Source organism: Schistocerca piceifrons, chromosome 8 (genome assembly GCF_021461385.2).
Source record: "Schistocerca piceifrons isolate TAMUIC-IGC-003096 chromosome 8, iqSchPice1.1, whole genome shotgun sequence".
Classification (NCBI taxonomy): domain Eukaryota; kingdom Metazoa; phylum Arthropoda; class Insecta; order Orthoptera; family Acrididae; genus Schistocerca; species Schistocerca piceifrons.
In genome coordinates this window covers 163,740,377-163,756,759 of record NC_060145.1, presented here as the reverse complement: position 1 = coordinate 163,756,759, position 16,383 = coordinate 163,740,377, and the positions used below count along the sequence as shown (strand labels likewise).

General features: G+C 42.3%; 1 protein-coding gene across 1 annotated transcript in view; it reads right to left on the bottom strand.

The window, feature by feature from the left end:
• Positions 1–16,383, bottom strand: part of LOC124712156 (odorant receptor Or2-like) — a 101,058-nt gene that overhangs the window by 41,747 nt on the left and 42,928 nt on the right. Inside the window, exons 4-5 of the mRNA XM_047242453.1 lie at positions 13,803–14,193; positions 1,755–1,854 (exon numbers count right to left, since the gene is read on the bottom strand). Coding sequence (XP_047098409.1) covers positions 1,755–1,854; positions 13,803–14,193 — 491 coding nt within the window. The remainder of the gene's footprint in view (positions 1–1,754; positions 1,855–13,802; positions 14,194–16,383) is intronic.

Sequence of the window (16,383 nt, the reverse complement as noted above, 5' to 3'; positions counted from 1 at the left end):
GCCGTTCCACAGGACTACATCCAGCATCTCTACGATCGTCTCCATGGGAGAATAGCAGCCTGCATTGCTGCGAAAGGTGGATATACACTGTACTAGTGCCGACATTGTGCATGCTCTGTTGCCTGTGTCTATGTGCCTGTGGTTCTGTCAGTGTGATGATGTGATGTATCTGACCCCAGGAATGTGTCAATAAAGTTTCCCCTTCCTGGGACAATGAATTCACGGTGCTCTTATTTCAATTTCCAGGAGTGTATATGCAGTAGCATGCGAGTAATAAATGTACAGAGCAACAGAGATTGCAGCCTATCTATGCAATTATGCGGCTTGGAAACCCAGTGCCAGAACAGAGATAAACAACAGTTGTTACGAAACACGTCCTGCTAATTCTTTTAACAATGGATGATGTGTTGACAAGGGCCATGCGACGAACACAAGGGCGATATCTATATCTACATAATTACTCCGCAAGCCACTTGACGGTGTGTGGCAGAGGGTACTCATGATACCATCAACTGACCCCTCCTCCACCCCGTTTTCCCTTTTCCATCAGCGAATGGTGCATGAGAAGAATTATTATTGGTAAGGCTCTGTATTAGCTCTTGTTTCTCCAATTTTCTCGTAGTGGTCATTTCGCGAGATATGTCTGGGAGAAAGTAACATGTCGGACTCTTCCCGGAAAGTACTGTCTAGAAATTTCAAAAGCATACCTCTCCGAGATGCACAACGCGTCTTTTGTAGTGTCTGCCACTGGATTTGATTGAGCATCGCGTCGACCAAAGGATCCCGTGACGAAACACATCGCTGTTCGTTGGATCTTCTCTATCTCTTCTAACAATCCTACCCGGTAAGAGTCCCAGAATGATGAACAATACTCAAGAATAGGTCGAACACGCCCCTTGTTAGCCACTTCTTTGTGGGTGAGTAACATTTCCTTAAGATTCTTCATATAAATCTCAGTATGGCTTTTGATTTTCCTACTATATGTTTTATGTGGCAGCCGGCCACAGTGACCGAGCGGTTCTAGGCGCTACAGTCTGGAACCGCGCGACCGCTACGGTCGAAGGTTCGAATCCTGCCTCGGGCATGGATGTGTGTGATGTCCTTAGGTTAGTTAGGTTTAAGTAGTTCTAAGTTCTAGGGGACTGATGACCTCAGAAGTTAAGTCCCATAGTGCTCAGAGCCATATGAACCACTTTTTTATGCGGCCTTTACACTTTCAGTTTATCACCCATAGCAGCATTGGGACTCTACATAATCGAGAAATAGCCCCTTTACTTTTAAATGTATTATTATTATTTAGTTACTAATAAATAGAAAAGAAAGGGCTTCCTTTTGTAAGTTTTCACAGTCACTTGGTGCGCCGGCAAGCTCTCGAGTTAATTCGTAAATTATATGAGAATGAATACGTGCTTGACATGTAAAGTTCTCTTGTTTAGTGCTCAAAGTGACCTAACTCATGTGATGTGTCATTTAGGTGACCTCAACTCTTCCCATCTTGATGGACAAAATCACAGCAAGTGACCTTCATAAGCATGGTCTCACTTGCGAAACATAGCCTCTTCGCGTAATCATACCTTAAATAGCCACAAAAGTCTTGGGGAACGGTTACTGTTTCCCATGTAATCATCGATATTTAAATTTTCCGTATTTACTTTAGACTGATTAAGGCGAGCACCAGGATGGTTCCTTACAATAAGCTAATGGAATTTTAAAATCAAATCTCCTGCCTTTCATTCCCAACTTGAGACACTCACCGAAATTACAGTGATGGCTGTCAAACAAATGACGAGCGTGCTGGTGAAGAACTGAATGAGAACTGTAAGGCTCAGCACTGATTCCATCTCGTCTACACACCTGAAACATATATACACTCGTGGAAAAAAATAGCAACACCACAAAATAATTAATGCAGTGTAATGAAATTTCTCTAATACGTTTGTCTAAGTGACTTAATAAGTGATTAACATTTCAAGATGCAGGATAGTATAACCGAGAGGTAAGCCATTGAACACTGGTACATTAATAACCAGTGTAACCACCACAATGTTGAACGCAAGCATGCAAACGTGCATGCATTGTGTTGTACAGGTCTCGAATGTCAGTTTTTGGGGTAGAGTTCCCTGCCTGTTGCAGTTGTTCTGTCAATATAGTGGCCCTTAATGTCCCGTATGTGCTCCATTGGAGACGGATATGGTGATAGAGCAGGCAAAGCCAAAATGTCGACACTCTGCAGAGCATGTTGGGTTACAACAGTGGTAATGGGGGAGCGTTATCCAGTTGGAAAACATCCCCCGGAATGCTGTTCATGAATGGCAACACAACAGGTCTTATCACCAGACTGACCAGTGTAGCACGCACACAGGTTGGTTGCAGGCCTTCAAATGGCCTCCTTCTAACTGGCACACGAACATCACTGACACCTAGGCAGAGCCAGCTTTCATCAAAAAACATAACAGATCTCCATCCTCCCCTCCAATGAGCTCTCAATCGACACGACTGAAGTCGCAACTGGCGGTGGTTTGAGGTCAATGGAAGGCACGCTACAGGGTCGGAGCTGTCCTTAAACAACCAATTTGCAACAGTCCGTTGTATGACTGGGTACCACTGCTGCTGAAATCGCTGCTGCAGATCCAGTACGATGCACTACAGCCATACGCCGAACACAATGATATTCCCTCTCGGTAGTGCCGCGTGGCCGTCCAGAGCCCTGTCTTCGTGCGACTGTACGTTCTCGTGACCACTGCTGCCAGCAATCATGCACGTTGGCTACATTCCTGCGAAGTCGTTTTGCAGTATCAAAGAAGGAACAGCCCTTAAAGCATATCGTTCAAACCCAGTGAGGTGTTGATAACGGAGTCTTTGTCGCCTTATAGGCATTCTTGACTAACAACTACTTTCCACGTCCAGTCTCAAAGGTAATCGGTGCACATTTCATGCTGCGATGACTCAGTGCGCGTCTGTATTGGAGCGTCTCCTTGCGCTCTGCGCGGCAGTCTATTCTACGGGTCATGCTGGGTGTACTCGACATGCAGCTGCCTGAGTGCTTATAGCGTGGTTTTTAAGTTCAGCAATTGGCATTTTGGTTGTCCGTAACGGCATTTATGCCCTGATGTTGGCTTCCTAAAGTCTATGCCATATCTCTGGTCATTCGTAGCAGACCGCAAGTTTATATTCTTCCGCCTGTGAGTGCATTTTTATGGATTTAATCCTGTTTCTTCGGTCAGTCCCTGTTCACCTCGAGTCTTACCCGTCGACGCCACATTACTCATGCGTCACCCGTACAGACTTTCTCGTACAGATAGACTTGCGCGGTTTTTACGCAAACAATTAAGGTGTTTTTTATTGATAGATTCTTACTTGATTTGGTTTAATGTCCTACTTACTTTTGATTAAATGTTATAGTAGCAACTGGTCTCCTTAAATCCAGGAAGTGTACATGCCTTTATTCAAATAAAAGAACTTCGAAATTACAACTGCAGCGGATTTTATTCATCATGAACAATACAAGTATCAGTGGATGTCTCACTAAGAATATATTATAAACAGTATATGTATCAAATGTACTACGAGAACACATGCTCAGACAACAGCCGACTGACGTATCATCGCCTTTCCAAACCATGAAGGACAGAAACGTTGAATTTGGAGAAAGTGTTGATCTTATACTATAGGCATCGTTTAAAGAGATTTTTTTGAAATCCCCCCCCCCCTAAGGGGGGTGAAACAAGGAATGCTAGGTTTTTTGAAAATATGTCGCTATTAAGGCATTTTTAAAGCTATCACTACGAAAATTGGTATTTGGTTCCTCGGTCAGAAATAAAAAAAACAGTGTTTCAGCATTTTTAGATATGCAGCCCTTCAGGGGTTGAAATAGTGAGGGAAATTTTGTTTAAACAAATCATTATTAAAGAAGTACTAAAGTATTTTTAAGGCTATATCTTTGAAAATTGGTATTTGACTTCTTGATTAGAAATAAAAATTAATGTGCAGTACTTTTGGAAATTCAATCTCTGAGCGTTAGAATAGCGGATGCAAATTTTTATGGAAATATTTCGTTATATTACAACATTTCTAAAGCCAAATCTATGAACATTGGTATTTTGCTTCTCAGAAATAAAGAAATGTGCATTAGGGAATGAAAGTTTATATGGAAGTATCACTACAAGAGCTCAAAAAGAGGGAGTAACAAAAACCTCTGACTCCAGTTACCAGAAGCGCTTTTTGGTCAGAAGTGCCTTTGGAGGTGACCATGCTTCTATGGCCTCAATTGGCGCGAAAAGTGAAGAAGGTGCTGCAGTTTACGAAATGAATCAAAGAAAGCTATTTAAAAGTCACTACTTTGTAAAATTTGCGCAGAAAAAAAACGAATAAGCCATTAATTTTTCTGTAGGCCTTATACATGTTTATAAAACTAATTATGTTGTAACTTCATCGCAAAAGCGAGCGAAGAAGCGGACATTAAGTTAGCTAAAAATGAAACACTGGAACAAGCGAAACATGTTAATTACTTTTTAAAATATCTTAGAATTACGAAATGGTCGAAAAAATTAAGATCTGAAAAATAAAAAAAAAAAAAGCCTGAAACAGCACACTTGAGCTAAAGCTTGGAACGGGACAGACTGAATCATAAATATTGAGGTTTAAAACCACTTTATATAGTTCACATGCATAAAAAAGAGGTGAAAGGAAACAGACGACAGGAGCACCTACTAAGATCTATCGAAAGAGACCACAAAAAATCCAAAAAATAAGTGTAAATCGAAAGGGAACGGGCAGTCTACAGAAGCAAGGAAAAGATGGTGAACGTAAGCGACAAAAAAACTACTGTATAAGGAAATTAAAGGCGACGTTTCAAAGCATAGCTCTTGTCATCTTCAAGCAGCGTTCTTACCCTTCATGAGGAGAGATCTGCGTGTTTTGTCATTGCAGTATCCATATTTTTGGTTTAGCATTTAATTTGTTAGTAAAAATGTTGGTTGTTACTCAACAAGCGTTAACAATTGTGCTCAGTACCATCCTCTATGGACATGCCAATGAGTTTCAAATATTGGTTTATGCAGGGTCTTCCCTCACTAGCTGTTTAAAGAGTTGCAAAAATGATTATATATGGGTGTATGATGACTCACTCTAATGTTTTCTGAGCACCATGCTTTGTAGCAAAAAACATTTATCGAATAACAACTTATTCACGACCATCATATAGCTGCAATTAATATTATATTTGTCAACACCTGCATGTGTTTCGTGATAAACTCATTATCCACCCCAGATCTGTCATAAAATGTGAAAATGTTCTTGAAAGCTATTTTAATAATGCAGATGATGGCAGAAACACAACTCAATTACTAACACTTAAAAGGGGATCTTAAGTACTTACAGGTTTTGCAGGTCAGTGCATGGATATCGATTTCCTAAAGCAGCACAGCCCATTTCTCTAAAAAACTTGAAAACATCTTAGAAGGTCAGGAGATTTCCGAGCCCTTTTAACAACAAAACGTTTTAAATCATCTGTCAGTTGTGCACGAAACACAAATGTCTCTTAATGATGAGGATTCTGGTTCGAATCTCGCTAACAGCTACTCTTATGGACCTTTATTTAAGATTCATATTTATCACCAAAAATAAATTTTAATTAACAAATACGCGGCCATAAATTTTTTATAAAATTAACAACTTTTGATTTGTTATCACTAATTACATGAGTATGTGAATATTCTCAATACATTCAAATTTCGTACAAAAAAGCGAAACATCAAACAGAAAACCAAATAGTTCATTTCTAGAACTTGAACATATACGTTTTTCATATTAGGTGCATTGTGCTACCACCTTCTGCCAGGTACTCCATATCAACGTCCTCAATAATCATTAGACATTGTGAGAGAGCGGAATGGGCTGCTCAGTGGAACTCGCGAACATCGAACGTTGTCAGGTGATTGGATGTCACTTGTGTCATACGACTGTACGCGAGATTTCCACACTCCTAAACATCCCTAGGTCCACTGTTCTCGATGTGATAGTGAAGTGGAAACGTGAAGGGACACGTACAGCACTAAAGCGCACAGGCCGACCTCGTCTGTTGACTGACAGAGACCGTCGAAAGTTGAAGAGGGTTCTAATGTGTAATAGGCAGACATCTATAGAGACTATCACACAGAAAATCCAGTATGCATCAGGATCCACTGCAAGTAGTATTACAATTAGGCGGGAGGTGAGAAAACTCGGATTTCATGGTCGAGCGGCTGCTCATAAGCCACGCTTCACGCCAGTAAATGCAAACGACGCCTCGCTTGGTGTAAAGAAAGTAAGCATTGGACGATTGAACAATGGAGTGTGTGGCGAAATAAATAAAAAACATTAAATTTATTGTTTTTTTTAAAAAAAATGGAAAAATTACGGACATGGAACTGTAACTTTAGAATTTTTTAAAGGCTTTTTAACGGACTGTATTGACCGTTTTGAATGCGGACAAATTCAGTGCTGTGTGAAATTTGCCTGTAATATAAGTTACCATTCCGATTAATTACATTTTTGAATTCTACGCCATTGTTGATTTATTCAGAGTTCTCACCTTAGACGTAAAATTCGTCCTTCTGCCACAATATTAATTCATTTGTGCCGTCGATGTTCTTCTCTTTGTTGACCGTGTGTACCTTCCTGAGTCGGCATTGGTTCACTTCACTAAGACGGTGGAAACCAAGGAATACAATGCTACGTCGCTTTAGATAATTCTCGTTAAACTTTGATACTTCGCACTATTTTTTATTCACAACACAATAAGACTTGCTGTGCTCGTCACACAAACCATAATTACTAACTATATGGCTGCCTTTCCGCACACTCCAAAAATTACGTCCATCCTCCACAAGGCAACAATCGAAAGTGTCTCTTAGCCCCTTCTTGGAGTATGAAACAAAAGAGAATCCAATGTGAACATTACAAAGATTATAATCTACATACCTCTCAATTTAATCTTTGGCGCTGCCTTTAAGGTATTGTATGTCTCTGCGTCGGAATGTGTCATTACAAGTGACGAATCACGGTACACAGTGTAGCGATCCGATGGCACGGTGTGGGTATGGCGAATGCCCAGTGAACGTCATCTGCAAGGTGTTTAGTGCCAACAGTAAAATTCGGAGACGGTGGTGTTATGGTGTGGTAGTGCTTTTTATGGAGGGGGCTTGCACCTCTTGTTTTGCCTGGCACCATAAAAGTACAGGTCTTTGCTGACGTTTAAAACACCTTCTCGCTTCCAATTGTTGAAGAGCAATGCAGGGATGGCGCCTGCATCTTTCAACACGATCGAGCACCTGTTGATAATGCATGGCCTATGGCAGAGTGGTTACACGACAGTAACATCCCTGTAATGGACTGACCTGCGCAGAGTCCTGACCTGAATCTTATGGAACACCTTTGGGAATGTTTTGGAACGTCGACTTCATGCCAGGCGTCACCGACCAACATCGATACCTCTCCTCAGTGCAGCACTCCTTGAGGAATGGGTTGCCATTCCCCAAGAAACCTTCCAGCATCTGACTGAACGTATGTCCGCCAAAGTAGAAGCTGTCAGTAAGGCTAAGGGTGGGCCAACACCATATTGAATTCCAGCATTACCGATGGAGGGCTCACGAACTTGTAAGTCATTTTCAGCCAGGTGTCCGGATACTTCTGATCATATACACACCCACACCCACACCCACACACCCACACACCCACACACCCACACACAAATATATATATATATATATATATATATATATATATATATATATATATGTGTGTGTGTGTGTGTGTGTGTGTGTGTGTGTGTGTGTGTGTGTGCGTGTGTGCGTGTGTACAGCTTTTTACATTTAACAATAGCGCAGTTTGCATGTGTCAGATTTAAATTTTTTTTCATACGATCAATAAGCAAAAACAAAAAATTTATTATTTAGTATTTGTTAATTAATATTTCCACTTCAGAATAGTTACAGAATTTCACTAAAACACTTGATATCAACAAGAATCAGGACAGCAACCTAACCATTGCAAAATTTGTACCTGACAAATTCAGCTATTGGCATTTATGTTAACGCTCACGAAATGTGCACCTAACTGCGTACGAAATTCTTCTAATCTTCAAAGGTGAATTTTTTCGATCTTCTTTGAGTATTCCGTCATACCACTTTAGGAAACTGATGTCCGTGCACTTAGTTTCAAGTCCTGTAAGTACGAAGGAAATAAAGTATGGCAAACCTGTAAGGTTTTCTTTTTAGTGAAAATGGGTAGAGTTTGCACTGTTTACGTATACACCTCATGATACAAATACTTCTTGATCATCGTACACTGAAAACTGAAGGAAATGGATGAAAAATGTAGGAAATCTACACCAAGCCAACACTTGGTGGTCCTAACAATAACAGGCCACCACGATTTGCAGCATATAATTTGCCACGTATTCGTCAGCTCACTGTACTGTAAGCGAAGTAAACTAAAATCGAATGAAACTATACACTGCTTGAAAATTGCTAAGGAGTAGAGACAGTGTTGTACATGAATAATCGCAGCCAATGATGGACGAGATGAAACAAGGTGCATACATGACAGAGGTGGAGGGATATATTTATAACGAAAAATTGTATAGACTTCACCTCAAGGGAAAGCAGTATAACAGATATAAATGAAGTTCGTATTTGACACGTATCAGACTCCCAACACAAAGGTCCATAACAGACTCTCTGTAAGAAATGCCCTCCTCGGGCACTAATGCACATTTAGCAACTGTTACTCAAGCTGGCTACAAAACTGTAGAGGAGTCATTAATTATGTATTTCAAAATAAAACACCTGTTACCTGATGTTTTAAAACGGGTCGTACATCTTACAGTTTTCATTTGTCATTTTTTTGTAGTTTTTTCTTTTTCTTTGTTCTTATCTACAACATTTGTTAAAGACTAGCACTTTTTAAAACAACAATAATTTATGACAGAAATACAAATAAATGTTGTTGTTTTAAGAAAGATGTAAAAAGATGATAGAATAGAGCAGAGATTTGTTCGCGCCGTCGCCGATTGTCCCTGGCAGTGAATGCCTCGGAATGGTTTCTTCGAGCTATTGATCACCAGTGACAACAAAAAGTTTAGTTAGTAGTAAACAAATGGTATTGCTAATCGTATGCATTGACATTAGGTGCTCATCCATGTACAACATTTGGTGCTTTCTTGGATAGGTAGACAGCAGCATACACTTATTTACTGTTACATCTCTATGTTCCTCCTACTCCTGTTCTTATCCATTAGCACCGTTTTCACATCACTGTGAGTGTCGGTGTCCACCTCTGCAGACTGTTGTTACGTTGCATATAGGCATGTCTGTTGTGTCCGCAGATACTATTCATGTGTTGTTTTTGAAACAGTTTGTCAATGCATTTAGTTGCACCCATTGTTCCTCGTCTCTTATTGTTGTGTATGTATGTATACCTACTTCTGTGTAGCCTAAGTGCGGTGTATGGCCGGTGGCGGTGGCCGAGCGGGTCTAGGCGCTTCAGTCCAGAACCACGCGGCTGCTACGGTCGCAGGTTCGAATCCTGCCTCGGGCACGGATGTGTGCGATGTCCTTAGGTTAGTTAGGTTTAAGTAGTTCTAAGTCTATGGGACTGATGACCTCAGATGTTATGTCCCATAGTGCTTAGAGCCATTTGAGCCATTCTTTGGTGGTGTATGTCTACTGTTCGCTTACTGCCCGCAGAAGAAGATAGTGTGTTCTGGGGCACCTTCTTCCCCGCATGTGCATGTAGGTGTCTGTCTCACATTCACACGGTTTGTGTGAGTGGAATAAGGTCCGTGTCCAGTTAAGATAAATACAACACCGCGGCTGGGATCGATATATTTCACTCTCAATCGCTCCCTTACGTCATGGAGGAAGTCGTGCAGTCTACGTCCCTTTTCATTTACATCCCACTCACCTTGTCATGTGTCCAACCGCCAACTTGTAAGGCGACGTGTCGTCTGTATCGGTACACCAGTTACTGTGTGTCCTTATCTTGTCTTCCCGTCTTTAACCAGTACCTTGCAGCTCTGTATTTGATTGTGATATCTATGGAGCATATTCCGAGTATCACACAAAGTGCACCCACTGAGGTGGGGCAAAAGGCACCGAATAGCCTAAGCAGGACACTTCTCTGCCCTCGTCTCACTGAAGCTTTTTTGGTGACTAAGTGCTAGTTGCGACGCTGTGTACTGATTCGAAGATCGTACAGTGGTGTGCCCGATGACTGGTAGAGGTCTCATTATGAAACTTCCTGGCAGATTAAAACTGTGTGTCCGACCGAGACTCGAACTCGGGACCTTTGCCTTTCGCGGGCAAGTGCTCTACCATCTGAGCTACCGAAGCACGACTCACGCCCGGTACTCACAGCTTTACTTCTGCCAGTATCTCGTCTCCTACCTTCCAAACTTTACAGAAGCTCTTCTGCGAACCTTGCAGAACTAGCACTCCTGAAAGAAAGGATATAGCGGAGATATGGCTTAGCCACAGTCTGGGGGATGTTTCCAGAATGAGATTTTCACTCTGCAGCGGAGTGTGCGCTGATATGAAACTTCCTGGCAGATTAAAACTGTGTGCCCGACACACTCCGCTGCAGAGTGAAAATCTCATTCTGGAAACATCCCCCAGACTGTGGCTAAGCTATGTCTCCGCTATATCCATTCTTTCAGGAGTGCTAGTTCTGCAAGGTTCGCAGAAGAGCTTCTGTAAAGTTTGGAAGGTAGGAGACGAGATACTGGCAGAAGTAAAGCTGTGAGTACCGGCCGTGAGTCGTGCTTCGGTAGCTCAGATGGTAGAGCACTTGCCCGCGAAAGGCAAACGTCCCGAGTTCGAGTCTCGGTCGGGCACACAGTTTTAACCTGCCAGGAAGTTTCATATCAGCGCACACTCCGCTGCAGAGTGAAAATCTCATTCTTAGTCTCATTAGTTTATGCAGTATTGTTTCTGCTTTGTCTGTTGCTAGCTTTATGTGTTCATGGAAATTCAATTTCTCATCTATGGCGCTTAACATTTGCCCGTTTGATGTTTGTATCCCCCATTTTAACTGAAGGGTTCCTTTCGAGTGATCCTTTCAGCTATGTGTATGTTGTGTTGTGTTGTTTTGTTTTGTTACACTCCTGTCTCAAGTCGGTTTTCAGTTCTTGCACGGTTCGAGGAGGAGGTTTTTGTTGAGAAACATGTCTACCAAGAACATTCCAAGCGTGCTCTATTTGGTTTTGGTGTGTAACGTTCCCACGCCCACCCCCACCCTCCTCTCTCCATATTAACTTTTGGCCAGAATCACTTGCCACAGTGAAGCGGGATTCGTCGGAGAGCATCACTCTGGACCACTGGTGCTCTCCCCAGCAAATCTCTCCCTACACTAACGAACTCTTTGTCTACGATGACGTGGCTGAAGTGGAATGCATTCAACAGGCTTGCGAACATACAAACCAGCCTGATTTAATCGCCGCGAAATGGCTCTGGCAGAGACAAGTATATCGGTAACGACTGCAACGTCTGCAGCGATCTGCCTAGGAAAGAGATGTCTGTTCTTTTTCACCACATGGGCTAGGTATCGATCCTTATGCGGTTTGGTGATGCATCTACGACCATTGGCATCCTTTCGCATAGCATTTCCACCTTCAGTGGCCTTTTTGACCGCGAGACGACACTTCTGTGCACATCCTATACTGTGGCCACAGTAGTGACATTGTGGACTGCTTAGAACAGTCCAACTGGTTGTCCACAATATCACTGAAATGATGTCTTGCGGACATGTTGCCATACCACATGTAATGTGGAGCTAATCAGTTCCACAACAACTTCCGACAAACATGGTATTGCATGAGCTGTCGAATGCATACAGAGCGTTCGTGCGCAGGCATCTCTGCAATTAACATGTCACGGCCTCCACAATTCATTTTACTATCATTAACCGGGTGTTCCATAGGAATTGGCGGTTGTTCCGTACCAACTGGCAATTGTTCCTTAGCCGGTGTCAGTTGTTATTTAGCAATTGTCAAGCAGTGTATTTTACGAAAGACTACGTGCTGATCAATACACATCAAAATAAACTGCTGTAACACGTAATTTCATGAAAAGAAGCTGATTTAGAGATGGTGCTAACATAGGAAATTCCTCTGAGATGAGACTTTTAGCCGTAACTTCACCGATCACACCGTATTGTGGTTTTTGGATGAGTCGTACAAAATATACAGAGTAGTCATAGCTATTTAAAATGTTTTTTAACAATTTCTGTCGTCCCGAGACAATATTTAAAAATAATTGCGTACTTTGTATAGTAAGTAAAGTAGTGTCTATAGCCACAGTGTTGTACAGACAAGTGACTGGACGTTCCCGATGTGGATGCTCATTCTTTCGTAGAAGGGTATTTACTAATCTTAGTGAAGAAATTTCGCAAGAACTACCATACATTATTAGTTCATGTTATAAGTTCCATATAAACAAATGTAAAAATTAATAATAATATTAGTATAAGGATTATCATATAAAGCACGTGCTGCCAGGTGTGAATATACAGACGTACATTTTAATACTTCATGTTTGCAAAATACTGACGCGAATTATTAACAGAAGATTGGTTTAACAACTAGAAACTGACATTGGGGAAGGTCAGTTTGATTTCCAGAGAAATACAGGAATATTTGAATCAATACGGTCCTACGATTAATCGTAGAAGATAGGTCAAACAATGGCAAACCAACGTTTATTGCATTTGCATATTTAAAGAAATCTTTTGACATTGCTGACTGGACGACACCCTCTGAATTTCGAAGGTATCAGGGATAAAATAAAAGGAGTGAAACGTTATCTGCAACTTGTACAGAATCCAGACTGCCATTATAAGAGTCTAAGAATGTGAAAGGGAAGCAGTGGCTGAGAAGGGACTGAGACAAAATTATAGCCTGTCGTTATGTGCATTGAGCAAACGCTAATGGAAAGCAAGGCAAAATTTCGAAAGGGAATTAAAGTTCAGGGCCAGAAATGAAAATTTTACCGTTTGTCGATGACTTTTAATTTTGTCGGGGACGGAAAATAATTTGCAAAAACATTTGAATGGAATAGACAGTGTCTTGAAAGAGGGTGTAAGAAGAATATCAACGAAAATAAAACAATATTAACGGAATGTAGCCGAATTAAATCAGAGTACGTTGATCGAATAAGGTTAGGAGATGTTAGTAAATGATAAACTACTTGGGCAGCACAATAACGGGTGTTGGTTGAAGTAGAGAGGATATAACAGGCATACAGGCAACAGCAAGAAAAGAATTTTGGGATAAGATAAATTTCTTAACATCTGATACTAATTTTTTAGGAAGTCTTTTCTGTAGATGTTTCTCTGGAGTTTAGTCTTGTACGGAAGTTAAAGCGAAACGATGAGCTGTCCAAACAAGAAGACAGTAGAAGATTTTGGAATGTGGTGCTACAGAAGAATGCTGAAGATTAATGAGGGGCTACTGAATCAAACCGGGAAAAAAAGAAATTTATGACATAACATGACTAAAAGAAGGAATCGATTGATAGGACACGTCTTGAGACATCATGGAATAATCAGTTTCATGATGGAGGGGGAGGGGGGAGGGCAGAGTGTGAGGGTTGTAGATGAACACTAACGGATAAATACAGTAAACAAGTTCAACTGGATGTATGTTACCATGATTATTCAGAGATAAGGAGGATCACACAGGAAGTATTAGCATGGAGAGCTGCATCAAACCAGTCTTCAGGCTAAAGACCACAACAACAACGTAAAGATTATAAAACAGTTTACGCAACTTCATAATCTCCTGGTGAAATCGAATGCACTCCACTAGCCTGGCGTACACTCTATCCTGGATGACATCCTGGGCCCCAGCGTCGGCCGGTACATCAGCCTTGATGGTGAGTCCGTAAGAGTGGGCGAGTTTCTCTGGCAGCACAGCGTCTGGCTCCAGGGTCGCCATCTTGGGCAGAGCGATGTGGAGCAGCCTGAGCTGCGCGGTGATGTAGTTGATGAGCCCCACGTAGTAGGCGTCGGGCACGTTGGTGCAGATGTACATGAGCACCAGCCAGTAGCACATGATGATGTAGGCCGCCTCGTAGCCGGGCGAGCTCACCGGCAGCCCGCCGAACCACCACATCAGCATCGGGTAGTTGTGGCCCAGGCGGCGGTCCAGCGTCACGTTGTCTGAACGACAACCAAAACACCGTAACTCAAACCTTGTTCTTCCTAAGTGTGCAAAACTTAAATAGAACCTTGGTTCAACATCAGTGAGCGACGGTTTTAAGACTTTTGGCAGAAGGCTGATAGGAAGGAAAATTTCTCATCTTGAATTATACGCTGCGCAACAGAATTAAACAGTAAGTTAAATCCCGTAATTTTCTTGCGTTTGAAACGCAGAGATTTGAAATTTGTGTGAAAGATGCCTACGACTTTCCTCTGTAATGGTGTAAAAGCGTGGTGCCCTAGGATGTCACTCTCAGGCTCGAGGACGCTTCAGACAGCAAGGTGTCAACACATGCGAAAAAAAGACCAGAGCTCAGAAGTTCATGCGACGTGCAAGGTGTGTTAATGATGTCACATTGGCACCAGACTTCACCACAACGCCACTGTGCACGTCTCACGCGATAGGAAGATCGGCACACCCCCTCTCTTACCCACATTTCGCCCCCTTATTTTGACACCTCTGCGATGGAGGTCAGAACGGCAACACCCAGCGTTGACATCACGCAGTGTTCTTATGGGGAGCCAAGGCATACATTCTGGACGCACTGCCGCTCACAACCTTCACGATAAGGCTTCAGGGGGTGGCATAAGAGGCGTGAATGAAATAATCCATTTCCTTTGGGTGTCGATTCTCACACGTTTAGCGGCCAAAAACGGCAGTTCACACGGGATGAGCAACAGAACGGCGTTCTTGACAACCTTTGACGCCTCTGAATCCCTGGACGTTTCAACCCCTCTCTAAGGACATTGTGGGGCTGCATCCCTATTGCACGTGACTGAACCACAATCTTTGCTCTTGTGTACAGGTTGGATAGTCCAAAGCCATTCAACGAAATTAGAACATGATCAGAAGCAGCTAAGAGTGCCTGTGCTTTTTCTGACCCTCAATTACTTTCTCCAGTGATGTGATCATGGATGAGTGCGACATTGACATACGCATAACTGTAATGGTATAGGGTCCATCTAAGATCCTTCAGTTCGGAAATACTTGAGTGGCTCTCACCCACATTGTGCTTTTGCAGAGAAAACCTGGGAAGCATCCCTAGCCGCCTGCAGGCAGGCAACCACTTGACACCTCTCAAATGCAGCTCCACAGTATCTTAGAGGGGGGACTGAAACTTCCGGGCGTGTCAGCAGCATCAAAGGTTGTCCAAAATGGCGTCCTGTTGCTTATCACACTGAGATCTGTTTTTCCCGACCGCGAAAAGTGCGGGGATCAACACCCTAAGGAAAAGATTTGTTTCATTGACCAAATTATGCCACCCACTATGGAAGTTCAGTGTCGATTGTGAGCGGCAGTGAATCTGAAACCTTTGCCTCGGCCACCCACAGGAAAACCACATGATTTCAACAGTGGGTGTCGCCGTTCTGATCTCCATCCCAGAGGAATGGAAAGCAGGGGTGGAATGTGGGTAAAAGGGGGTCTGATGGCCTTCTCATAGTGTCACACGTTCATGGTATCCTTATACAGAATTGTGGTGAAATTTGGTGCCAATATCACATCATTAACCCACCTTACTTGTCACACGAACTTCTGGGTGCTGGCCCTTTTTCGCATGTGTCAACACATTGCTGTTTGAAGCGTCGGCGAACCCGGGGATGACGTCACAGGATGCCATGCTTTTGTACCACTAGTGGAAAATTGTAGGTACCTTCGAGCCAAATTTCGAACATCTAGACCGCAGTGGAAGACAGTTACGGGATTTCGAAAAAGTGGTCCTTTAATTCTGTTGCCCAGTGTATGTGGCGTTCATATCGACATACTTTTTGCTTTGCTACATGTTGTGTTGTGACGGAAGTCAAGCGACAGCCTGCTGAACGGAATGGTTTTGTTTATACGGCTTTTTAAAGTAGTTTCGTTGTATTGCTGTCGTTCACATCCAAATCGGTAACCTGGAATAACCGATCAGTCTTTTTTTTTTTTTCGACGATGAAAATTCATCCTAAGTTGGTACATCCTTACAACAAATCCATTATTTCATTATCAGCAGCTAAGAAATGAGTCGTTCAGTTTAAACGCAATCTTTCTTCTCCTCAAGATGATCCTGTGTGAAGAACATTTCGGAACCGTATCCACATTTGAACGTTTTATGAAAGCGTACCATACGCTATTCCAGGGTTGGTGATTGAACGTACGTGAAATAAGTTATG